Source organism: Carcharhinus amblyrhynchos, chromosome 2, assembly GCF_965287045.1.
Source record: "Carcharhinus amblyrhynchos chromosome 2, sCarAmb.v2.hapA, whole genome shotgun sequence".
In the NCBI taxonomy this organism is placed as follows: domain Eukaryota; kingdom Metazoa; phylum Chordata; class Chondrichthyes; order Carcharhiniformes; family Carcharhinidae; genus Carcharhinus; species Carcharhinus amblyrhynchos.
Window position 1 is genome coordinate 91,355,705 of NC_137325.1, and position 23,446 is coordinate 91,379,150.

At 43.7% G+C, this 23,446-nt stretch overlaps 1 protein-coding gene across 2 annotated transcripts in view; it reads right to left on the minus strand.

The window, feature by feature from the left end:
• LOC145356485 (adenylate cyclase type 1-like) overlaps positions 1 to 23,446 on the minus strand; it is a 242,107-nt gene that overhangs the window by 65,383 nt on the left and 153,278 nt on the right. For both annotated transcript variants that reach the window (XM_080209223.1, XM_080209218.1), the window contains 2 exons: positions 20,823 to 20,978; positions 4,366 to 4,560 (listed from right to left, as the gene is read on the minus strand). In XM_080209223.1, the coding sequence (XP_080065349.1) occupies positions 4,366 to 4,560; positions 20,823 to 20,978 (351 nt within the window). The remainder of the gene's footprint in view (positions 1 to 4,365; positions 4,561 to 20,822; positions 20,979 to 23,446) is intronic.

Consider the following 23,446-nt stretch of genomic DNA (forward strand, 5'->3'; position numbering starts at 1 on the left):
AGACCTCCCTACTTTTATATTCAATCCCCCTCGCTATGAAGGCCAGCATCCCATTCGCCTTCCTGACCACCTGCTGCACCTGCAGGCTGGGTTTTTGCAACTCATGCACAAGGACCCCGAGGTCCCTCTGCACCGTCGCCTGCTGCAGTTTTTCGCCACGTAAGTAATAATCCTTCCTACCATTATTCCTACCAAAGTGGACCACCTCACACTTGCCAACATTAAATTCCATTTGCCAGTTCCTGGCCCATTCGCCCAGCCTATCTAGATCCTTCTGCAGACTCTCACCTGAACAGGCGCCGGAGCGTGGCGACTAGGAGACTCTCACAGCAACTTCACTGCAGTGTCAATGTAAGCCTACTTGTGACACTAACAAATAAATGTTAAAGTAAAGTTTAAAGCAAAAGGCTGACAATGCACATGAGAACAAGTTTAATGTTACCAAATCTTGAAAGCTAATGAATAACTATGAATGTGATTACAGGTGACGATTTGACATATTAGTCACCTCTTCATTCAGAATACTTTTTGTACTTCTCTCATCGCTACTATTTCACAATATGTAGAACTGGTTCATTTTAATATTTGTCATGCTTCAGCAAAAGGAAGTCACGCAGACAGAAGTTTACATTATATGTGCATGCAATCACCTGAGTCCTACGAAACTTTGGTGGAATTAAAAGTTTGTAGGTATAACATGCAATCTGATCACCAAGATATCCATTCAGCTGAATACATAAAATGAGCACCTAGCATGAACCTAATGCGTCAAAAACACATGAAAAATTGAAACACCAAATCAAACAATCCTTACAGTGCAGGAGGAGACCATTCAGCCCATCACACCTGCACTGACAACAATCCCACCCAGACCCTATCCCCATAACCCCATGTATTTACCCCCCGACACACACTAAGGAGCAATTTGTCATGACCAAGCCACCTAACCCGTACATCTTTGGAATGTGGGAGGAAACCAGAGTATCTGGGGGAAACTCATGCAAACACAGGGAGAACGTGCAAACTCCACACAGACAGCGACCGCAGGCCGGAATCGAACCCAAGTCCCTGGCACCGTGAGGCAGCAACGCCAACAACCGTGCCACCATGCACAATTCCGCAGTTTATTCTCATTCTACAATTTTTATTTGTCCACACCTGCAGCATCATGTCATTAGCAATGTGGTAACATTAATGTTGATTCACCCACTGTTCTCGAGAGACAGAAACAATTAGACAATGTACTCATTTTGGATCACTTGATGTCACCATGAAAATGTATGCAAATAAAAAAAGAGGAAAACTTTAACTCCTCGGTAGTCAACAGCTTGAAAGTGCCCAGGCGTGATGGGAGCAAGCAGCGCAGTTTTATTTCAAGACAGTGGTCTCACTTAAACAGAACCAGCGAGCTGCCCACCCCAAAGCAACTTGTCATATCTGGTGCAATACTGGACATCCCACAAAACGGTTAGTCATAAAATCATAGAAACATAGAAACATAGAAACATAGAACAGTACAGCACAGTACAGGCCCTTCAGCCCTCAATGTTGTGCCGAGCAATGCCCAATCGCAAGATTAAGCTATCCCCTCCCTATAAGTCTGGAGTGCTCCATGTGGCTATCCAATAACTGCTTGAAAGTTCCTAAGGTGTCCAACTCCACTATCACAGCAGGCAGTCTATTCCACACCCCAACCACTCTGAGTATAGAATCTACCTCAGACATCCCTCCTATATCTCCCACCATGAACGTTATAGTCATGCCCCCGAGTAACAGCTACATCCACCCTAGGAAATAGTCTCTGCACGTCCACCCTATCGATCCCTGTCATCATCTTATAAACCTCTATTAAATCACCTCTCATCCTCCTCCACTCCAAAGAGAAAAGCCCCAGCTCCCTCAACTTTTCCTCATAAGACCTACCCTCCAAACCAGGCAGCATCCTGGTAAATCTCCTCTGCACTCTCTCCAATGCTTCCACATCCTTCTTATAATGAGGTGACCAGAAATGAACACAATATTTCAAATGTGGTCTCACCAACGTCTGGTACAGTTGCAGCATAACCCCACAGCTCTTAAACTCAAACCCCCTGTTGATAAATGCTAACACATTATAAGCCTTCTTCACGGCTCTATCCACTTGAGTGGCAACCTTCAGAGATTTGTAGATATGAACCCCAAGATCTCTCTGATCCTCCACATTCCTTAGAACCCTGCCATTGACCCTGTAATCTGCATTCAAGTTTGTCCTACCAAAATGAATCACCTCACACTTATCAGGGTTAAACTCCATCTGCCACCTTTCGGTCCAGCTCTGCATCCTATCAATGTCTCTTTGCAGCTTGCAAGAGCCCTCCACTTCATCCACTACTCCACCAATCTTGGTGTCGTCGGCAAATTTACTAACCCTCCAGCCCCTACTTCCAAGTCATTGATAAAAACCACAAAAAGCAGAGGACCCAGCGCTGACCCCTGTGGTACACCACTGGTAACTGGCCTCCAGTCTGAAAATTTTCCCTCCACCACTACTCTCTGAGTTCTATGATACAGTCAGTTATTTATCCAATTGGCCAAATTTCCTTCTATCCCACACCTCCTTATCTTCTTCATGAGCCTACCATGGGGAACCTTATCCAACGCCTTACTAAAATCCATGTATACGACATCAATTGCTCTACCTTCGTCCACACACTTAGTTCCTTCTCAAAGAATTCAGTCAAATTTGTGAGGCAGGGTACATACAGCACGCAAACAGGACCTTTAACCCAACTAGTCCATGCCGACCAGGTTTCCTAGTCTGAACTAGTCCCATTCACCCCCGTTTGGTTCATGTCCCTCCAAACCCTTCCCATCCATGTACCTGTCCAAATGTCCCTTAAATGTTTGTACTCGCCTCCACCACCTCCTCTGGCAGCGCGTTCCACACATACACCACCCTCTGTGTGACAGCCTTTCTCCTCAGATCCAGAAATGGGGGCCGAGGAAACTTGGGGTGGCAGCAAACCAGATTATTTCTGGAGCTCAGAGGAATCCCTGCTACACAATATTTTGGATCTACATAACATCTTTAACAAAGCAAAATATCCCAAGGCATTTCACAGGAACCTTATCGGATAGTTCTCGGTCTCTCACTTTTTCCCCTATGCTCTTCTTCTGCAAGGAAGAAAATGTTAAGGCTTATGAGAGAGAGTAATGATATGTGTCTATCCAAAGGATAGGGAACATTTATTGGTGGTGACTTTGAGGATAGGTATGACATTGCATAAAGGTAAGCATGAGTGTCAGTGGCAATCGGATTGATGGTTTGTGAGCAAGTTCATATAGACTCATGGATGGACATACAAGGTAATTTGGTGTGAAGCATGATATGCTGGAGTAGGCTTGAGAAGACAGAGTGAGGGGATTGGCGAGATACACATGTGTATGTGAATACGGCACTGTACTCACTGCTTTTCCTGGCCTGCTTAGGTCAATATATTATTTTTGGAAATGAGTCAAGCAGAATGGCACCATTCCGACCTCTGGGCAAACTCCAGCCAGGCCTTCTCTGAGCCACCTACAGGATTTTTGCTCCGGTCATTAGGAAAGATTAATTCATTCTAACCACCAAAATCACATTCAAGGGCAAGCATCAGTGAGGTTGGATGCAGCCTTTGCCTATCTTGACTTCATACCAGCAGGTCTGTGGTTTTCCATACCAACTCCAAACTCCATCAACTTGGATGTTTTTAGTTTCTTTAAATCCTGGAGTTGAAATCATGTCATATGTGTCTACTGACATTAATTAGATGCAAAATTAGAAGTAAGATGATCACGAGTTTATTATTATTTATTATTAGTGTCACAAGTAGGCTTACATTAACTGCAATGAAGTTACAGTGAAGATTCCCTAGTTGCCACACTCCTGCCATCTGTTCAGGTACACTGAGGGGGAATTTAGCATGGCTAATGCGCCTAACCAGCACATTCTTCGGACTGTGGGAGGAAACAAGAGCACCCGGAGGACACCCATGCAGACACACGGAGATCACACGAACTCATCACAGACCATGACCCAAGCTGGGAATTGAATCTGCATCCCTGGCACTGTGAGATAACAGTGCTAACCACTGTGCCATTGACAGACCCACTGTACCAGGTATGAATTTTCCATGAGCTTTTGTACCCAACTACCCTGCCACAACAACCACACCTCTCCTACCCCCAACCCATTTGTAAGTGCACTTACAATCAGCCCCATGGGTCAGAATCGTTGCCTGTAAATAAATCTGTCCAATTTCCCCTGCACCCAGATAATCTAGATGATGTGCTTGGACATGAACATTGAAAAATATATATTTATGTTCTTTTATAAAGATAACTTACTTTCTGCTCTCTTTCAGTTTGTTTGTACGTTAGAGTAACAAAATGTAAATCTGCCATTTCGGACTCTGTTTGTCGAGCTTCTATTAACCGGCTGATGTATCGGTTCACTCGTGTTCCTGGAGTGTTGTGCATAACATTTGTAGAAAAAGATGATCGATTCCTGACTTTTTCAGATGCTGTCCTCAGCGCTCTTCTCTTTGTAAATAAAAGAAAATATTTTGTTAGTGACAGGTTGAGAGAGGACCACTCTGCTACTGTCCAATTTCAATCCATACCAGTTGCATAGCCCCAGTGCAGAACCTAATCCAGAAAATAGGATGGGAGTTGGGGGCTTCTTTTCCCTTTTAGGAGGTCTTGATATTTTCTTGGTTTACTTTAGCAGTCAAGTAACCTCTGGAAAATAGCTTCAATAGCATTGGGTAAACATGATACAGTTAAAATCACTTCTACCTGAACTTATTCAACAGAGGACATTCTTACAAATACCTTAACCACAACACACACCATATAAAAACTGGCACTGATGAGTGCTTGTGATATTGCATCGATGTCCAGTGGAAGAAGAATATCATTGTAAAAGTGTTCAATCTTTTGTATAGACATTTGTCCTTCAGCCATAACTGACACAGAAAATATACAACGAAGAACAACAATGAAAAAAAAATGAGTAAATTGCAGGATCTTTGTTCTGGATGGAATAGAGCACAAGAAAGAGGAGCAGGAATGGTCATGTGGCCCATTGAGTCCGATCCATTCCATAACATTGTGGCCGATCCTAGGCTTTAATTCCAATTTTCCTGCCTGTTTCTCCTGTTCCTTAATTCCCTGAGAAACCAACAAATCTGCCTATCACAGCTTAAATGTATTTAACAATGAAGCATCCACATTGCTCTGTGGTAGAGGATTCCAAAAGTTCATAACTATTTGTGTGAAGAAATATCTCTTCATTTCACTCCTAAGAAGCCAGTCCCTTATCCTGAGGCTGTTTCTCTGTGTTTTAGATTCCCCAACCAGCAGAAATAATCTCTCAGAGTCCATCCTATCAAACTCCTTCAGAATTTTGTAGGTTTCAATGAGATTATCTCACATTCTCCTAAGCTGTAGAGAACATAAGCCCAATTTACTCAGGTTCTCATCATAGGACAACCCTCTTATCCAAGGAACAGTTTAGTGAACCTTCTCTGCATCACCTACTGTGCAAGTATATCCTTTCTTAAATGTGGAGACCAAAACTGCACATTCTACTCTTGATGTGGTCTCACCAAAACAATCGCAGCAACACTTATTTATTCTTGTATGTCAATTACTTTGTAATAGAGGTCAGCATGTTATTTGCCTTCCTAATTGCTTGCTGTATGTACATGCTAACATTCTGAAACCAGAACAGAAAAGCCGGAAAACCTCAGGAGGTTTAACATCATCTGTGGAGAGAGAACAGAACTAACGTTGAAAGTCTGGATGACTCTTTGTCTAGACAGCGACATCCATATCCCATGAATGCATTCTATCCTATGACTCCACAATCCAAAGAGAATCCTAGACTTCAGGGCCTTCATGTGTTTTTCATTTTCCTTCTCATTGTATAGCTGCAGATTCAACATCACTTCAGGCGGATACATAAGTGATAAGAGTGGCAGATGCCGCATTTCTCTCTAGTCAATGCTGATAATGTCCTGACATTCCACAATGGTGTACAGTTTCTGAAACAACTTTCATCAGGCAATTGAGGCTGGCCTGTTAGAATATTAACTCCCTGATTAAGGGCCAAATTGATGCGCCAATCAGGGAGCCTCTTGCTTTGTACTTGACCAGGAGTGTCAGTTCCTCTGGAACTCCTACTGTAGACTGTTTACAGAAAGCACTCTGTATGCTTTGTCAGACTTGTAAATAAAAGGATTTTGATGAAGTGAAGGGACTTCTGCCTCCGAGAACTTATTACACTTTCCCATGGATTTCTCCCTTGATTTTATTTCTTCTTTCTCCCCACATTATAGCTGGAATAATACCACCTTTGAAGACTTGCTGAGGACGGTCAATTAAGAGGCCTGTGAGAATGGTAGTCAAATAAGTTGGTGGAATAAGCATCCATCTGGTCCAATGTGAGGGCCTGCAACAATGTCCTACTGGCCACCCCATCAAGTGAGATAGGCATTGCTGTGCAGACAGGAGAACACAAAGGATGTGCCAAATTCCAAAGATACATGAAATTTAAAAAAAAAAATTACTTGCGATTACAGCTGCCAGGCCATCATCATGGAGGGGAAACTTCTTCACAGGATTACCCATTGCCACAGCTGTGGTCTTGTGGCAGAAGTGTCTCCAGAATAGAGCATGGAATATATAAGGGAGCCCTAGCTGGCACAACCCCAACCGCTGTCTACTGCCAGGCAGCCACCTCCATATGTCAGGCTTCATCCACATTGTGGAGCCCATCCACTGCCAACAAAGCGCTGGCAGCATCCCCCAATTTCACCTGAAGTGGTCAATTATTTCCTGTTAATTGGCCACCTACTGCTGAGAGGTGAGTACCTGCTTTTGCTGCTCACCTGCTTCCAACAAGATTATCCAGCAGCAGAAACATATTGGCCCACCCAACCCAATAGTGGCAACCTTTTAGATTTTCCTCCCAGGCCTGCTTCAATCCTATCTCCATAAGTCTCATATCCCGCTCTAAGAGTGCTGCTGTTGATGCAACATTTTAATTCACCTCCTTCTCATGATTACTTTGCCAATGTGCCTACCATATCTAATACCTGCTCTTGTCACTAAGCTGCACACACACAACAAATTGCAGACAGCATGAAGTCTGAAAGGAACAAATTAATTTGCACACATCTCTGTCAACTCAAAATTATGGAGTGTCTCCTTATACCTCCTCAAAATAGAATGCAACGCCAAATTCTCCATGGCTGCTAAGTGTTTTCAATGTGATTGTTCTTTTTGCTGCAGATTTCTGTATCTGGGATAAGCAGGCACCATCTACGCCTTCTTTGTGTTAACGATATGGAAGAAAGGACAATGGTGGAAATCACTGATACCTCGTCACTGCAGAGTGGATTTCCTTGCCCTTCTGAATTTGGTAGGATATCCTGCAGTAATTGGTCTGTGGGTGCTGCAGGATTTTCCGCATAGTAAAGGTGTTTGAGGGGGAGTAAAGATGGTGCTGTACCATTGAAAATTTATTTCCTTCAATAAAAAAATGTGACTATGTTCAGCGCCGCTCGAAAAACCTTTTGTTGCAGCCTTTTCCTTTCAATGAATATTTAAATTGAAAATTTAAGGGAGCTGATAAAAGGTGGCGGGGGGGGGGGGGGGGGGGGGGGGGGGGTTGGGTGGCGCGGGGGCACCCTTTATGGTACCGTCAGGATTTCTGTGCACACAACTTGTAGGGAACATTGGTCATATTTTCCATCTTTTGAACAATGAAAAGGTCATGCCAGTGCATTTATATCAATGGTCTGTTTTCCCAAAGTTTAAAACATAGAAGTTTATCAGTTATCTGTATAGATGTGATAATATGGAGCTGGATTTTCATCCCTGAACACGAAATGCATTTTCCTGTCCAATGATCTGCTTTTTGCCTGATTACATCAGCCGTTCAGTTGGCAGGTGGCCTGTGAATTGCCTGCCTGACCATGACCTCAGCAGATCCTTGCTTCAGACACTATATTTAAACTGCACCGGCACACACAGACCTTTCAATGTCTGCAACCCAGGACTGCTCCACACAAAGAGGTGGTCCCCAAGAGAAGGAAGACAGCAGCCCTCAGGTTTAGTATCACCTCGATGGGTCATCTTCTGAGTGCAGGTGACACTCGCAGTGACCTTCTTTACCTGGGGATGACGGCGGAGGTCCAAAAGTGGATGAAATTGCCCCAAAATTTGTCTGAGTGTCAGGTTCAGACTACGAGATGGTGTGTATCTCTCCATATGCACTGCTGAGTTTCCAGACCAGATTTTCTGGCACTCAGTGCGCAGAGAATCTGGGGTCATGGTTTGCACCTTCTCTCTGGTGCGATTGAGCCTGATGAAGCCAGTCTTGATCGGGGAGTAATCTTTAAAGAATGCCCTGAGAATAAACTCCTCCCCCCCCACCTGCCACAGATATGGAGGCCCTGGCCCTCCTCCCACAAACATTGGGGTGACTCCTTCCCCAGCACCACAGGGCACCCTCTGTGCACCATGCAAGCACTGAGACAACCCCAACCCTTAGGGAATTAGGGCACTGCCCAGCCATGTCCCTCACCACTTACGTGTACATACGTGGGGTGGTTATCATGATTGGTTTTCATTTTTGAAAACCAGTAGCGATTCACACCGGTGTGATGATATGTTGAGAGAGGTAGCAGCAGCGTTAAGCCCTATAATGATATTACAATTTATTATAAGATATGTTAATCAGGCTCACATCCTTCCTGGCTGTGAATTTGATCATGCCATCGGAGTGGGGGCAGGGAAGATTGTGGACTATTAGGATTGTCAGTCGCATTCCACAGATTGCAACATACGATGGAGGGCTCCATCCACATTCAGTCTGAGATAAGAGTACCAGCATGTTGGCAACATGAAATGCACCCTCCATCTTCCTCTCCTCTCTGCATGAACATTGAAGGGAAGACATGAGTGAGCATCAGCCCCAAAGATCCTCTTTCTATCACTGACCAGTGGGTTAAAGTGCTAAGTTACAGTCGAGGCATCGATTGACCAATGCAATCCTGGCTACCATAATGACCCCTCTCAGTGTCACGGTACATTCCTCCCCATATACATATATATATATAAATGTGCTGTATCTCTGAGATGATAGGCAACGGGCTCCATGATTACATTCCTTGGATTACAGATGAGAGAACATGCTCTGTGAGAGGATGAGATTCTTTTTGGGGGCTTGAAAATTCCTACATCTGAACTTGGCAACAGCAAGCTCTGAGATTCGATTCCCCAAAGGCTTTTCCTAGCTGTCCAGATGCCCATTTATTTTTGGAGTCATTATCACACAAGTCATTAGAGAGGCAAGGACTGATTAAGGACAGTCAGCATGGCATTGTGATTGGAAAATCATGTCTCACAAATCTGATTGAGTTTTTTGAAGGGGTAACCAAGAAGGTAGATGAGGGCAGTTGATGTTGCCTTACATGGACTTTAGCTAGGTCTTTGACAAGGTACCGTATGGTAGGTTGTTGCATAAAGTTAAATCTCACGGGATCCAGGGTAAGGTAACCAAATGGATACAAAATTGACTTCTTGACAGAAGCCAGAGGGTGGTTGTAGAGGGTTGTTTTTCAAACTGGAGGCCTGTGACCAGCGGTGTGCCTCAGGGATCAGTGCTGGGTCCACTGTTATTTGTCATTTATATTAATGATTTGGATGAGAATATAGGAGGCATGGTTAGCAAATTTGCAGATGACACTAAGATTGGTGGCATAGTGGACAGTGAATAATGTTATCTCGATTGCAGCAGGATCTTGATCAATTAGGCCAGTGGGCTGACGAATGGCAGATGGAGTTCAATTTAGATAAATGCGAGGTGATGCATTTTGGTAGATTGAACCAGGGCAGGACTTATTCAGTTAACGGTAGGGCGCTGGGGAGAATTACAGAACAAAGAGATCTAGGGGCACATGTTCATAGTTCCTTGAAAGTGGAGTCATAGGTGGACAGAATGGTGAAGAAGGCATTCAGCATGCTTGGTTTCATCGGTCAGAACACTGAATGCAGGAAATTGGACATCTTGTTGAAGTTGTACAAGACATTGGTAAGGCCACACTTGGAATACTGTGTATATTATATTGTAGCATGCTATTGGGACTTGATGGCTTGAGTTATAAGGAGAGGCTGGATAGACTGGGACCTTTTTTCTCTGGAGCATAAAAGGCTGAGGAGTGATCATATACAGGTCTATAAAATAATGGGGGGCATAGATCAGGGGAGTCTAAAACTAGAGGGCACACATTTAAGGTGAGAGGAGAGAGATACAAAAGGATCCATAAGAACAATTTTTTCATACAGAGGGTGGTGAGTGTCTGGATCATCTGCCAGAGGTAATAGTAGAGGCGGGTACAAATTTGTCTTTTCATAAGCGTTTAGACAGTTACATGGGTAAGATGGGCATAGAGGGATATGGGCCAAATGCAGACAATTGGGATTAGTTTGGCATTTAAAAAAAAGGGCGGCATGGGCAAATTGGGCCGAAGGGCCTGTTACCATAATATAAACCTCTGTGACTCTTTCACATTGGGAAATTTCCACGATACATATGATGGGTTATTGCAGGGAGATTGATGATTGGAATGTGTAGGAATTGATCTTGGATGAATGCACAGTTACATTGAAAGCTCCACATTGTCTCTATAATTGTTGAATGTTCCTGGCATGTCTCAGCTATGCATTCCTACCCTTGAGTTCATACAGATTCCAGACCCTTAATTGCCCCCCAGTGCAGTGATCCATTCTCCCAGAAGGCCTAGCAGCCCACCCCAGCAGTGTTCTTGCTTACTTTCACTATCTGCTGCACCAGGATAGTGATCCTCAGCTTTTACGACCAGACCAGCTTAGACTCTCCCTGTGTGACTGCAGAAATCCATCTCATTATCCTGAAGGAGTCTAACATTCAGGTTTCCCGCATCTGTGATGGCACAGACTTGGTGAGCCGCAGGGCCTGTTCCTGTGCAGTACTGTTTTCTTGTTCCCTCTCTCCTATTACTCTCAGTCCTTTCTCCTGTGATCCTTGATCCCATCATAATTGTGATTGATATTCCTGTGTTACCTTTTGAGTTGTTTGAGATGAATTTGCCTTTGCCCCATGTAGACCTTACAGCTCTCAATCTTGAGGCCCACTATACTGTCATTTATAGGGCCTACCCCATGAGATTATTGAGTGCCCACCCCTCCATTATCTGTCCCCATCCACATGTGGCAGATGCTTCTCCTGAATCTGGTTGTACCATCTGCAGTTGAGTACTATACCAGAAACCCAGACCACCACACTTGATGTGATGATCATGCCATGCACACCACTGGGCACAACAGACATTGGACTGACATTCCCTGGACTGGGAGAAGGTTTGTTTTTGGAAGATTAGCAATGTAAACTGCAGTGTGTCTTCACATCAATATCCTCCCAATCTGGTCCTGACTCGCTTATTATGTTCTGTAAGAGACTGTCACCCAATTTTGACCCAGGAGACACTTCACTTTGGTAATAACTTGAAGTCTCCTCAGGTTGAAGAGTTTCCCAACCACTCCGTACTTGAGGCTGATTCCAGCAACACTGTCCTGGAAGGCATCATGCAGCATGGCAGTAAACATCATGCTGAACAGTGTGGGTGCGAGCACACAGCCCTGTTTGACGCCATTGGTGACTGGGAATGCCTCAGAGGATTCTCTGCCATCCAGTACTCTGGCCACCATGCCATCATGGAATTGGTGTACCATCTGAATGAATTTGGGAGGCCAGCCGAACTTCGACATGATCCTCCACAGGTCTTGTCAGCTTACAGTGTCGAAGGCTTTCGTGAGGTCAACAAAGGTTGTGTAGAGCTTGTGATTCTGCTCCTGACACTTCTCCTGAATTTGGCACGCAGCAAAAATCCTGTCAGTAGTCCCACGACCTTTGCGGAAGCCACACTGTGACTCTGGAAGCAGGCCCAGCTCCAGATGAGTGACCAGACAATTTAGCAGGACTCTTGCGAGGGTTTTTCCTGTGAGGAGAGCAGCGAGATTCCTTGGTGGTTGTCGCATACTTGCCGATTGCCCTTCCTCTTGTACAGGTGTATGATGGAAGCATCTTTAAGTTCCTGAGGAATGGATCTTTGCTTCCAAAAGGACTGGAACAACTCGATGAGCTTCTCGATAAGTACAGGACCAACAGCTTTATAGATCTCTGTGGGTATGGCATCTGCCCCAGGGCTTTGCCACTGGATAGCTGGCTGACAGCTTTCGTGACTTCAGCTACTACCTGTGGGTCATCCATGGCACTGTCGATATCAACCTGGGGAATCCTGTCTATTGCCTCATCGTTAATAGATGACAGCCAGTTGAGGACGGCTTCAAAGTGTTCAGCCCACCTCTGCAGGATCTGAGCCTTCTCTGTAATGAGTTGTACTATCTGTACTCAGGAGGGAGAAGCTCCTGAGAGATTGAGGACCGTAGAGACAGTTGAGGACTTCATAGAACCGTTTCAAGTCGTTTCGGTCAGCGTATCCCTGTATTTCATCTGCCTGGGCGCTCAGCCAGGCATCCTGCATTTTCCGCAGTTTATTCTGGGCTGTCCTGCGAGCACTGGTAGAAGCATTTTTCTTGGCAGCTGAAGATGGGTTGTTCTGACAGGCCCGATGAAGATGGTGCTTTTCAACAAGTACAGCCTGTATCTCCTCATCATTCTCATCGAACCAGTCATGCTGCTTGCAGGTGGATGGCCTGAGCGTCTTCAGCGTAGATGTATGGATAGCATCCCTGAAGTGTTCCCAGTCGTCCTCAGTGCTGTCTGCGAGATGTAGGTCAGCAAGCTTGATTTCTAAGTCTTCAGCCAGTGCTGAAGCTATGCTGGGGTTCTTTAGCTTGGCTGCATTGATTCTTTTCATAACCTTGCTTCCTTGTAGTCACCTCTTGGGTCTGATGTGGAGCCTCATTTTGGAGACAATGAGCCTGTGATCTGTCCAGCAGTCAGTACCACACATGGCCTTGGTTACTCTGACATTCTGCCTGTCTTTTCTCCTGACAATGACATAGTCGATAAGATGCCAATGCTTAGAGCGGGGGTGCATCCAGGAGGTCTTGTTACAGGTAGGCAGATGGAAGGTTGTGTTGGTGATGAGGAGGTTGTGTGCTGCACAGGTCTTCAGTAAGAGTAGGCCGTTACTGTTACAGTTGCCCACTCCATGCCACCCAATGACTCCCTGCCAGATTGCAGAGTCACACCCTACTCTTGCATTGAAATTGCCAAACCAGATCAGCTTGTCGGTACCGCTCACTGCTGATAATAGGGGTCTAGTTCTTCATAGAACTTGTCTTTCATCTTGTCCGGGTTGTCCATTGTGGGGCATAGGTGCTGATCAGGGTGGCTTGACTTCTGTTCTGTAGTGGAAGCTGTAATGTCATAAGCCAGTCATTCACACTCTTGGGTAGACTATCAAGTTTCCGAACAAGGTGACTCCTGACGGCGAATCCAACTCCAGCATCACGACGCTCATCACTGCCATGACTGTTGCAGAAAAATTTGTGTCCACCTCCAGTTTCAGTCAACTGACCTACGTTGGCAAGACGAGTTTCACTCAGGGCTGCAATGTCAATGTTGTATCTTGCAAGTTGTCTGGCAACTAAGGCAGTTCTTCTCTCTGGTCTGTCTGCTGTAGGGTTCTCCAAAAGCATGCGCACATTCCAAGTGCCAATGGTGAGCGGTGTCACCTTGTGTTTTATTTTGTTTGTTCGACCGCAAGATGGGATCCCCGCCAGTCGCGGTAAACTGGCCAGGGTGTAGTGAAGCAGGCAATGGTGAGGGCACCTTTTCTAACCCCTTCCTCATTCTATGGAGGTGAGCGGTGCGTTCCTGATGAGGACTGCTCAGCCGCCCAGGCAGACGCTGAGTTCCACTGCTGCTTCAGTCAGCGGAAAACAACCATTAGACCTGAGCTGCCTGTGTGCAGGTCTGTGACTACAGCTCCCAGTGTATCCACACCTGCTGCTTCATTGCTCACCCATCGCCACAGGACTTCAAGGGTTGAACAGGACACTGATGATGATGATGATGGTGTCAAAACTAGCGCTTGATTTGGATTAAAGTGAGGGAGAGTTGCGCAGTGTCAGCCTCACTCTCTCTTCCCAATTCCCATCTAGATCCAGTGGCAAGACAAGAGTCAAGATGGCTGGAGGTGGGACTAGGCGCAGTGGATGACCAGGACATCTTCTGTGTCTTGTCCTGCTCTTTGCATTCCATGATGCTTGCAGAGACCGCCTTCTTGACCATTGGACCTTCCATTGGTCTTGTCTGCTCAATCCACTAGACTCTGTCTTCACATACTGGGATAGACATCTCCCTATCTCACTGAGGGTTGAGACCCGTCGGCTACCCTCACCTGGTTTAGCCAGCCTGTCGAGGCCGTTGCCCAGGGCGTGGCCACTGTCGCACGCAAACAGCTACAGGGAGCCACAGGTGAGAGCTGAGTGCCAGGTGGGGGTCAAAGGATGGACAAACTGCCCTGAAAGGACGTGACATGTTCTCCCACCAAAGGTATTAACCCTCCCTGACACCCCATACACACCCAAACAGATCATCTTTCAAAAGTAACATTTCAAATGCAAAAAATAACCTTTTGATAGTGAGGGCTCTGGACACATGCAAATGTATTGCAAATAGATAAATACCATCCACTGTTCTTTAACAAATTGAATCATTAGCATGTTGTATTTATACCTATTATAATTTTGAAGGTTTGAACTGTTTAGTCTTCATTATGTTGTGCAAAATGCCCTTTCCCTCTTCTGACTTGATCAATTCTCAGAAAACCTTCAAAGTAAAGATTCAATAAGTTCAAAAGAGAAGCTAAGCTCCAGAACTACTACTTTCACAAATGAATCATGCATCTATATTGAATTTAAACAATATTGTCTAAACACAAATTATGTAAGTTTTTCACATGCCTGTCCTGATTCAGTGCTACACAGCAGGTTGTAAACATTGTCTTTACCTGCACAATACTGTTCATGGCAGGAACTGGATCAGGCCCAATAATGGACATGGTGATCGTAATCCACAATTAACCTCCATCCGTTCCTTCTGTTACAGACAGCACGCTAAACTCAGCACCCCCTGCTAATTTCAATCATAGTACTGTGCATTCCAGCATGGAGCTGCTGAGTGGCTCCAGGCCTTTTCATGGGACCCATGCTTCCTGCAAGGCTAGCACTTATTAAAGATATCCTTAACTTCTTAAAGCCAACTTGCCACTCTTAAATGGGAGATACATTCTGCCTTGATGTTTTGACAGAAAGAAAGATTAAAATGACATAACAGGGTAGATACCATGCTCAAGGCTCGTTATTGCAGCACTGGACGCTTTGGTGCAGGAGGTAGACAGGACACCCACCGAGTAGGCACCGAGAAAGCTGTGGGAGCAGATATTCAGGCAATTTCATCTCACAGATCTTGATGTAGTGCAGGGAGAGGGTTAATGAACTCACATGAAGTCAAAGTCAGTGAATGTGTTTTCACATGCTATATCATTACAAATGAACCACTAGCCTCATACACACCCCCATCCACTATCCTTCCCTTCCATCTATCAAACACTATTCACACCTCACCATCATCATCTTAGCTTCACCCTCACCCTCATAGCTTCATCTCATTGTCAACACTGCTGCAAACTTCAACCCACACGCCTCGTCAGCTATTCATCACTTACAGGGTATCACCTAAACTGGTTGTTCCACACTCACTTACACTGTCAAACTGCTAATCCCCTGACACCAAGGGACAATTTTAACATGGTTATTCCACCTAACAGCACCTTTCTCTCTCTTTCTTCCTTTCTCACTATGTCTCACAGCGTAAGCTCCCCATTTTATGAACATTTGCATGTTAAAGTTGTCCATTTTGTCCATTTTACTTCTTAGCATCAATAAACGTGAAGCCTGCTGTTGGTGTCATTTTTTTTAAAGAAACAATTTCAGCTATTAAACTTATCTGTTTTGCTTCCAATTTGTACTTTTAATGTTAAATTGTTTAGTCCAATCAGTTCTGATCTGGGATCCAAGCACCCAATTCTGTTGTGGCAGGGTGAGGAAGAACTGATGAAATCCCGATTCCCTTCTCAACTGTCTGTAATTAGTAAGCTTTTGATCAGAAGATGTGTGTGTGTGTGTGTGTGTGTGTGTGTGTGTGTGTGTGTGTGTGTGTGTGTGTGTGTGTGTGTGTGTGTGTGTGTGTGTGTGTGAACCCCTGGCTGTGTGAACAGTTTGAATAACCAGCAGCAAGCTCTTTGTGGTCTAAACAAAGAAGGTTGTTTAAATAATAATAAATAAAGTGCAAAAATCTAATGCTAGCAGCGTTCACCAACACAGTCTCACACACACAAGCACTGTCAAGGAAAGTAGAGTTTGAATAAAATTGTACACTTTTACAGGTTACAGCAAAAGGAACAGTTCATCATTCATGTGATTGTCTTGTTCTGAAAAAACGGCTTGCAGGCCTGATGAAGAAGACTCCTGAGGGGTGGTTTAATTGAAGTTAACATGCAAAATCATATCCCAAAGTCATTTCAGCATCTAGCAAAAAGGTTTTCCAGCTTTTCCATTGGTGGGATCTTCCGGTCATACCGAAGGCAACACCCTGCGGTAGGTTCCTCAGCAGGGAGAAAGGCCAGTGACTCAAAATGTCATTAACATTGGTGGAACTGGAAGATCCAGTTGATGGTCAAGTGTAACCCGCCTCCGTCATCAGAAAATATATCACGGGGGTGGTTACAAAGTTTGTTCCATATGTTCTCTCTTCAGTTTGCTGTATTGCTGGGTCTGCAAAAGAACAGGCTTGAGGACCTTGCAATGTTATAGTCTCTGGTTCTTGGCATAGGTGTTGCTGCCTTTTTTGCTGCTGCTCTTTCTTCCTTTCTGCAGTCAACACTTTAACGATTACATAAGGGAAAAAACATGGATCTCTTTTCATGTGACTTCTCACAATGGCATTTTTTTTCCAAATATGGTGATGGTCTTGGGTTGATTCACCATAGCCTGGTTTATTGTTTTTAGACACTTATACTGATTGATGGCGGAGACGTGGTTTCAGACGCTCAGCTTCTTTGTTACACAAAAGACTCATACAATTCGGGAATGTCTCTTGATGGTCTTAGGATAGACGCAAGTTAACATCTTTTCATCTGGGATGTGCCTCTTTGTCTCTGTTAGTTATTGAGGCATTTTTAACATACCCAAGCCAAGTCAACAGACTTTCAGCAGCTGTCTTCACAACACATTAAAAATTTCAAACCATCCACACTGGATAAAGTTGATATGTTGAATGTTAGGAACATGATATGTGATTCCTGGGGTAACAGTTATACACACTTCAGCGAGTGCTGCAGCAATTCTTCCGGCTGATCCAGGCAGCAAGATCATTGTTTGAGCACTCTAATTATCTGCTTATTGATGTTTCATGAGACAGAATGGCTTCAATTAAATGCACGTTGGTTGTGTGGGGTTGGCATGCACACTGGAGCAATGAGGCAGCAGTCGTTCGGCCAGTAGCCACCTTCTGGTTTGATATGGTGCCTCAAACACTGAGAGAAGAGAAGACTAATGCAGAATGTGTTGAGAATGGCTGCACACCAACTGCACATTCAGTGAGTGAAACCCTTTGTAGTTGTGCTACATTTTTGCTTTCAGCTGCGGCACCCACAAAGACATGTTGGTGCAACTGATGGTACCCAACACTATGGGGAAGATCCTAGCAAAGTCATGTGTTCTTCCCTTTCCTAGCATAAAAAGTGTCAGTCACTTCCCCTTTGCAGCAATGAAGCAAAATGGGAAATGCTGAAGGTGTCACCTCCTCTGTCTGGAAGGGTCTCATTGCAAAAAACGCTCAACCACATTCACCTTCACACCTGTTGGCAGCGCAATCTTTGACTATCTGAAAGCACAAGTCTTCTTATATGAAGTGGTACATTTCATTGTGCACTACCTTCATAAGGCACAAACAATGGGCACACACTTCCGGGCTTAGAGAAATGATCTTGGAAGATCATAGGTGGAAAAGGCTTCCTGCTGGGATCCCTTCTCTCTTTCCTCTTCCTCTCTGTGTGAATAAATCATCCCCCCGTGTCAACTCTGCTCGATCTCCCTCTTTTATAGATCCAGCTGAAATGTAGCTTTAGTACATATGACTGGGCTGGCCAGAACCTAGGCCACTCCATACGCAGCATCACTCATTGTCAATTTCAGCTTTAGAAAACTCTTAGCATTTCTACAAGCTGACACAGAGACAGTAGAAATTAATCAGCATGAAAACAGAAAGTAGTTGATGGTTCTTCTAAACAATGCTGCTGAGGGATCCTTCCTGTTGCTGAACAGCTGAGGATAAAGTTAACATGTTACCTAGGACACTGATTTACTGAGCCTGCATGGTTCCGGCATACATTCTTAATATCAGCAATGTCACCCTCAATGTTGCTTGGCTCGTGTCACACCAGTATTGTGCACACATAGCATGGACATCATTCTGGTATCAAAATGACCTCTATAGCACCAATACTGCTTCTTGGTCTTTTGGCTAAGATTAAGCGTCAGATCAAGTCCAAGATGGACAGTGCCTTGTCTTGGTAGCTTGGATCTTGTTTGTCTCTCTTCTGAGGACCACAAATCGGATTCAATTTGAATTTGAATTTGTTTTTTGGAGCAAGCGAGGAATGGAGTTGTGTTGGCCCAGTCCGTCCTGAGTATTGGTTTTAAGGATGGGGTAAAACTTTAAAAAAATACAGGAATTATGGTGTCGAATTTTGCAGACACCATCAATGGGTCCAGTTGCTGTATTATTACACCTAATAAATGCTCTGCAGGTTTGGCAGCAATTGTGGAGAGAGAAACAGTATTACATTTCAAATCAAATGGATTGAAGTTAAAATGTTTACTATTTCTCTCTTCATAGATGCTGATTATTTTCAACACTTTGATTTGATTTTACGCCAGCTTCCAGAATATTTTGCTTTTATCACACATTGTTGTACCCAGATTTAGTTTACTTTACTCAATTCACTAATGTCCCAAAGAAATTGGGAATCTCATTATGTACTCATTCTGCTAATACAGGTGTTAGAGACCAGAGGAAAAATTACTCATTGCACTGGGAGTATCAAAAGACCTTAAAATATAAAGGAATGCAAGCTTTTCCAACAGTGATGCATTGTGCGTTGTCTCAGATATTAAGCCCACTATAATGGTTGACATTGATTATTTAGTTTACAGCATTAATATATCAGAGCTGGTGCTCACAGATGTGAGTGAATTGACTGCTTTTATTTGCTGTGTACTGTAAAACATACAAAGGAATCACATCTGAGCTTCATATGATAGAATCTGCCCACTTCTCAAGCTCAGATTTTAAAGAAATGACACAGTAGCCTAGTGCATAATTTTAACACTATTTCAGGGAAAAAAATTGTTATATTCCTGCCTCACTGATAGTTCCGCTTGATTATTTCCCCTTCCATTTTCTTTCATCTGCTGCCTCCCAACACTACACATCTTGGATATCAGCAAGTCACATGGAAAAGTGAAGGTAAATAGAATTCAGAATTCTCCAATGCCACTGTTATTGCCAGTGATCCATGGGATGAGATTGGTTCTATCAGGTTTCACCTGCCCTGAAATGTAACATTTCACTGTTACCTAGTCTAGCAATTAAAGGCTTGGCCACTTGAAAGTAACAAATATAGAGTGCCAGTCAGTTTTAGACCAAACTAGTGAATATTTAACTGGATGAGCAATGTTCTTCTGTAACCTATTAGAATCATAAAATCCTTACAATGCAGAAGAAGATCATTTGGCCCATTGAGTCTGCACTGAACACAATCCCATCTAGGCCCTATCCCCATAACCCCATGCATTTATCCTATCTAGTCCTCCTGACAATAAGGGGCAATTTAGCATGGCTAATCCATCTAAACCGCACATCCTTGGACTGTGAGGGAAATCACAGCACCCGGAGGAAACCCATGCAGACATAGCAAGAATGTGTAAGTTCCACACAGTGGCACAAGCTGGGAATTGAACTCAGATCCATAGTGCGGTGAGGCAGCAGTGCTAACCACTGTGCTACCATGCCATTGTAAGCTGCTTTTAACCAGCAACATATCCAAGGCAAATTATTTAATTTTTGGAAAGTAACCTTTCTCAATGTTTCATGTTGTATGTTAATTGAAAACAAGCCACTGAGTTTGAGAATCGAAAATGTGTTCATGTCCGATGACTGCATCACAAATTCTCCCCCTTCAATTATATACTTAATGTATTATATCCCTTTACAGATCTTTTTCACCTTCTCCAATTGCTCTAATTTAAATGTAAGCAAACTATTTTGATAATATCACTATATATTTAAATATTCCGATTTGCAGCAGGAGCCTATATTTAGATTTCAGATAGAGTCTTCCTTTTGCTGATGCTCATCCACATCTGTGCAGCGGTCATTTAGGAAGCAAATAACAAAGCTTTATTCAGTTCATGCCATCTGGGTAGGGTGATGAGAGCAGAAATAAATAACAGCTTTCAATCAGCACAATGGGCACGTTGAGAGATTCTGTTGCACAAGAATATATAGAAGGCAATGACTTCCAAAAGATTTAGGCAGCAGTATTGAAAAATAACACTTCCTCCTTGAAACATTTCCTTTCAAACAAGGATCTCATTAACTAAAACAGTCAGACACATCAACAAAAGTCCAAATAAAATTGTTCTGACATATCACTTACCTTGTCATCATCCTCACATGTCATCACATTGGAAAAGGGGATTTCAGCTTTGAACATCTTACGACAGTGCATAAGTTGAACAAGTAAGTAACAGACTGTTTTAAATTTCATCCTCTTTGCTGGTTTTATGTCTGAGAGAATCAACCCAGGAAAAATCTGTCAAAAGGAAAAAAATCATCGATACTCAATATATTTGTAACAAACAATGTAGAGCATTTTTAAGACGTTATCACCTATATGTTTCAATGACATTCTTTCACTCGAAAGGTGGGTTCAAATCTGACTCAAGTAGAAGTCTCCACCCTCTCTACTGGATGGAAAGCCAAGTGGTTAATTCTTTAAAAGGTGAAACAAAAACACAAAAGGGATATTGATAAGATGGGGGCGGGGGATGGGTTAGAAAATGGCAGATGGAATTCAGTATCAACAAATGCATGGTGCTATGCTTTGATAAAAGTAAACATCAACAGTAATTATACTCTGCATAGAAGTAGCTTGGCACTTCGGAAAGCAGAGGGTTTGGGGGTATGCTTCACAACACATTCATCAGGCTGCAAAAAAAAATTGAATTCTAGCTTTTCTTACGAGAAGCGAAAACATAAAAACCAAGAGTTAATGATGAACTATATAAAATCTTACTAATATCTCTGTACCGTGCACATTATTGAGCTTCATACCATAGAAAGGATATTGAGACTTAAGAGTACATCACAGGTTTATTCAGATGCTACTGCTATCAAAATATACATGTGAACCAAGTTGAAGATTGTTTTTGTTGCCACATCATTGATTGCAGGTTAACTATAATAGAAGTGTTTAAAATTATGTGAGGAAAGGGCAGGGTAAATCAAAGGCTTTCCAGTAGCTGAGGAATTAAAAAATAAGGAGCCACATATATTTGACTACATATAAGATTTAGATTAGAGGGCAGTGGAAGCTCAAAGAATTGTGAGGCTGCAACATTTATTTTCAAAGTTAGTGATGAGGGAGGAACTGTTAACTTTCATGATTAAGTTGGAGAGCTGGGTGAAGGAGAAGGGGATTAAAGGAGTATGAGAATAAGGTTGGTAATTGTGATTAGAACTATTCACTCAAGTGGAAGGTAAACACCAATAGGGTCTAACTGGACCGACTGGACTATTTCCTTGTTGAACCTGCATTGTAGTTCTTTGTATAACTTGAGCTGTCTCAACCCATTTTGTAATGAGTACAAGCCCAAAGCACAGAACAATCCAAAAGTCAATACTAATTGGCATCAAATTGGCAAACCTACAAAAGACTTCCCTTAGGTTAGTCGGTATACAAAATGAGAATGGAAATGTCAAAATGGTGCTGGAGGGATTGCTCTTCAGGTGCTTGGTGAAGATACATTTTTAAGTTGGAATAAAAAGATCTGTCATATGACTATGCCATTTTATGTTTGGCTTATGAGTGTTTGATGATAACACTGAGAATGTGAAAATGGAAAGATCTTCCATTCCCCAATGCCAACCTTTTCAGTGACATTACAGCATAGGATTCAGTGGATGCAAAGTCAACATAAGAACATAAGAAATAGGAGCAGGAATAGGCCATCTAGCCCTTCGAGCCTGCCCTGCCATTCAATAAGATCATGGCTGATCTGTCGTGGCTCAGTTCCACATTCCCGTCCTCTCCCCATAACCCTTAATCCCCTCTCTTATCAAAAACCCATCAACCTGCGTCTTAAAAATATTTAGCGAGGTAGACTCCACCACTTCAACGGGCAGAGAATTCCAGAGATTCACCACCCTTTGAGTGAAGAAGTTCCTCCTCAACTCCGTTCTAAACCACCCCCCCTTTATCTTGAGGCTGTGCCCCCTAGTCCTATTATCCTTTCTGAGCGGGAAGAGTCTCTCCATCTCTATCCTATCCATCCCATTCATCGTCTTATACGTCTCAATGAGATCTCCCCTCATTCTTCTAAACTCTAACGAGTACAAGCCCAGTTTATTCAGCCTCTCCTCATAGCTCAACCCCCTCAACTCCGGTATCAGCCTAGTAAACCTCCTCTGCACTCCCTCCAAGGCCAAAATATCTTTGCACAGGTGCGGCGCCCAAAACTGCACACAGTACTCCAGCTGCGGCCTCACCAATGCCCTATACAGCCGCAGCAAGGCCTCCCTACTTTTATATTCAATCCCCCTCGCTATGAAGGCCAGCATCCCATTAGCCTTCCTGACCACCTGCTGCACATGCAAGCTGGGTTTTTGCGACTCATGCACAAAGACCCCAAGGTCCCTCTGCACCGTCGCCTGCTGCAGTTTTTCGCCACGTAAGTGATAATCCTTCCTACCATTATTCCTACCAAAGTGGACCACCTCGCACTTGCCAACATTAAATTCCATTTGCCATTTCCTGGCCCATTCGCCCAGCCTATCTAGATCCTTCTGTAGACTCTGCACACCCTCCGCACAATTTGCCTTTCCTCCAATCTTGGTGTCATCAGCAAATTTCGACACCCTACACTCGGTTCCCTCCTCCAGATCATCTACATAAATGGTAAATAGCTGAGGCCCCAGCACCGACCCCTGAGGCACTCCACTAGTCACCATCCGCCAATCCGAATAGCACCCATTGACCCCCACTCTCTGCCTCCTATTTGA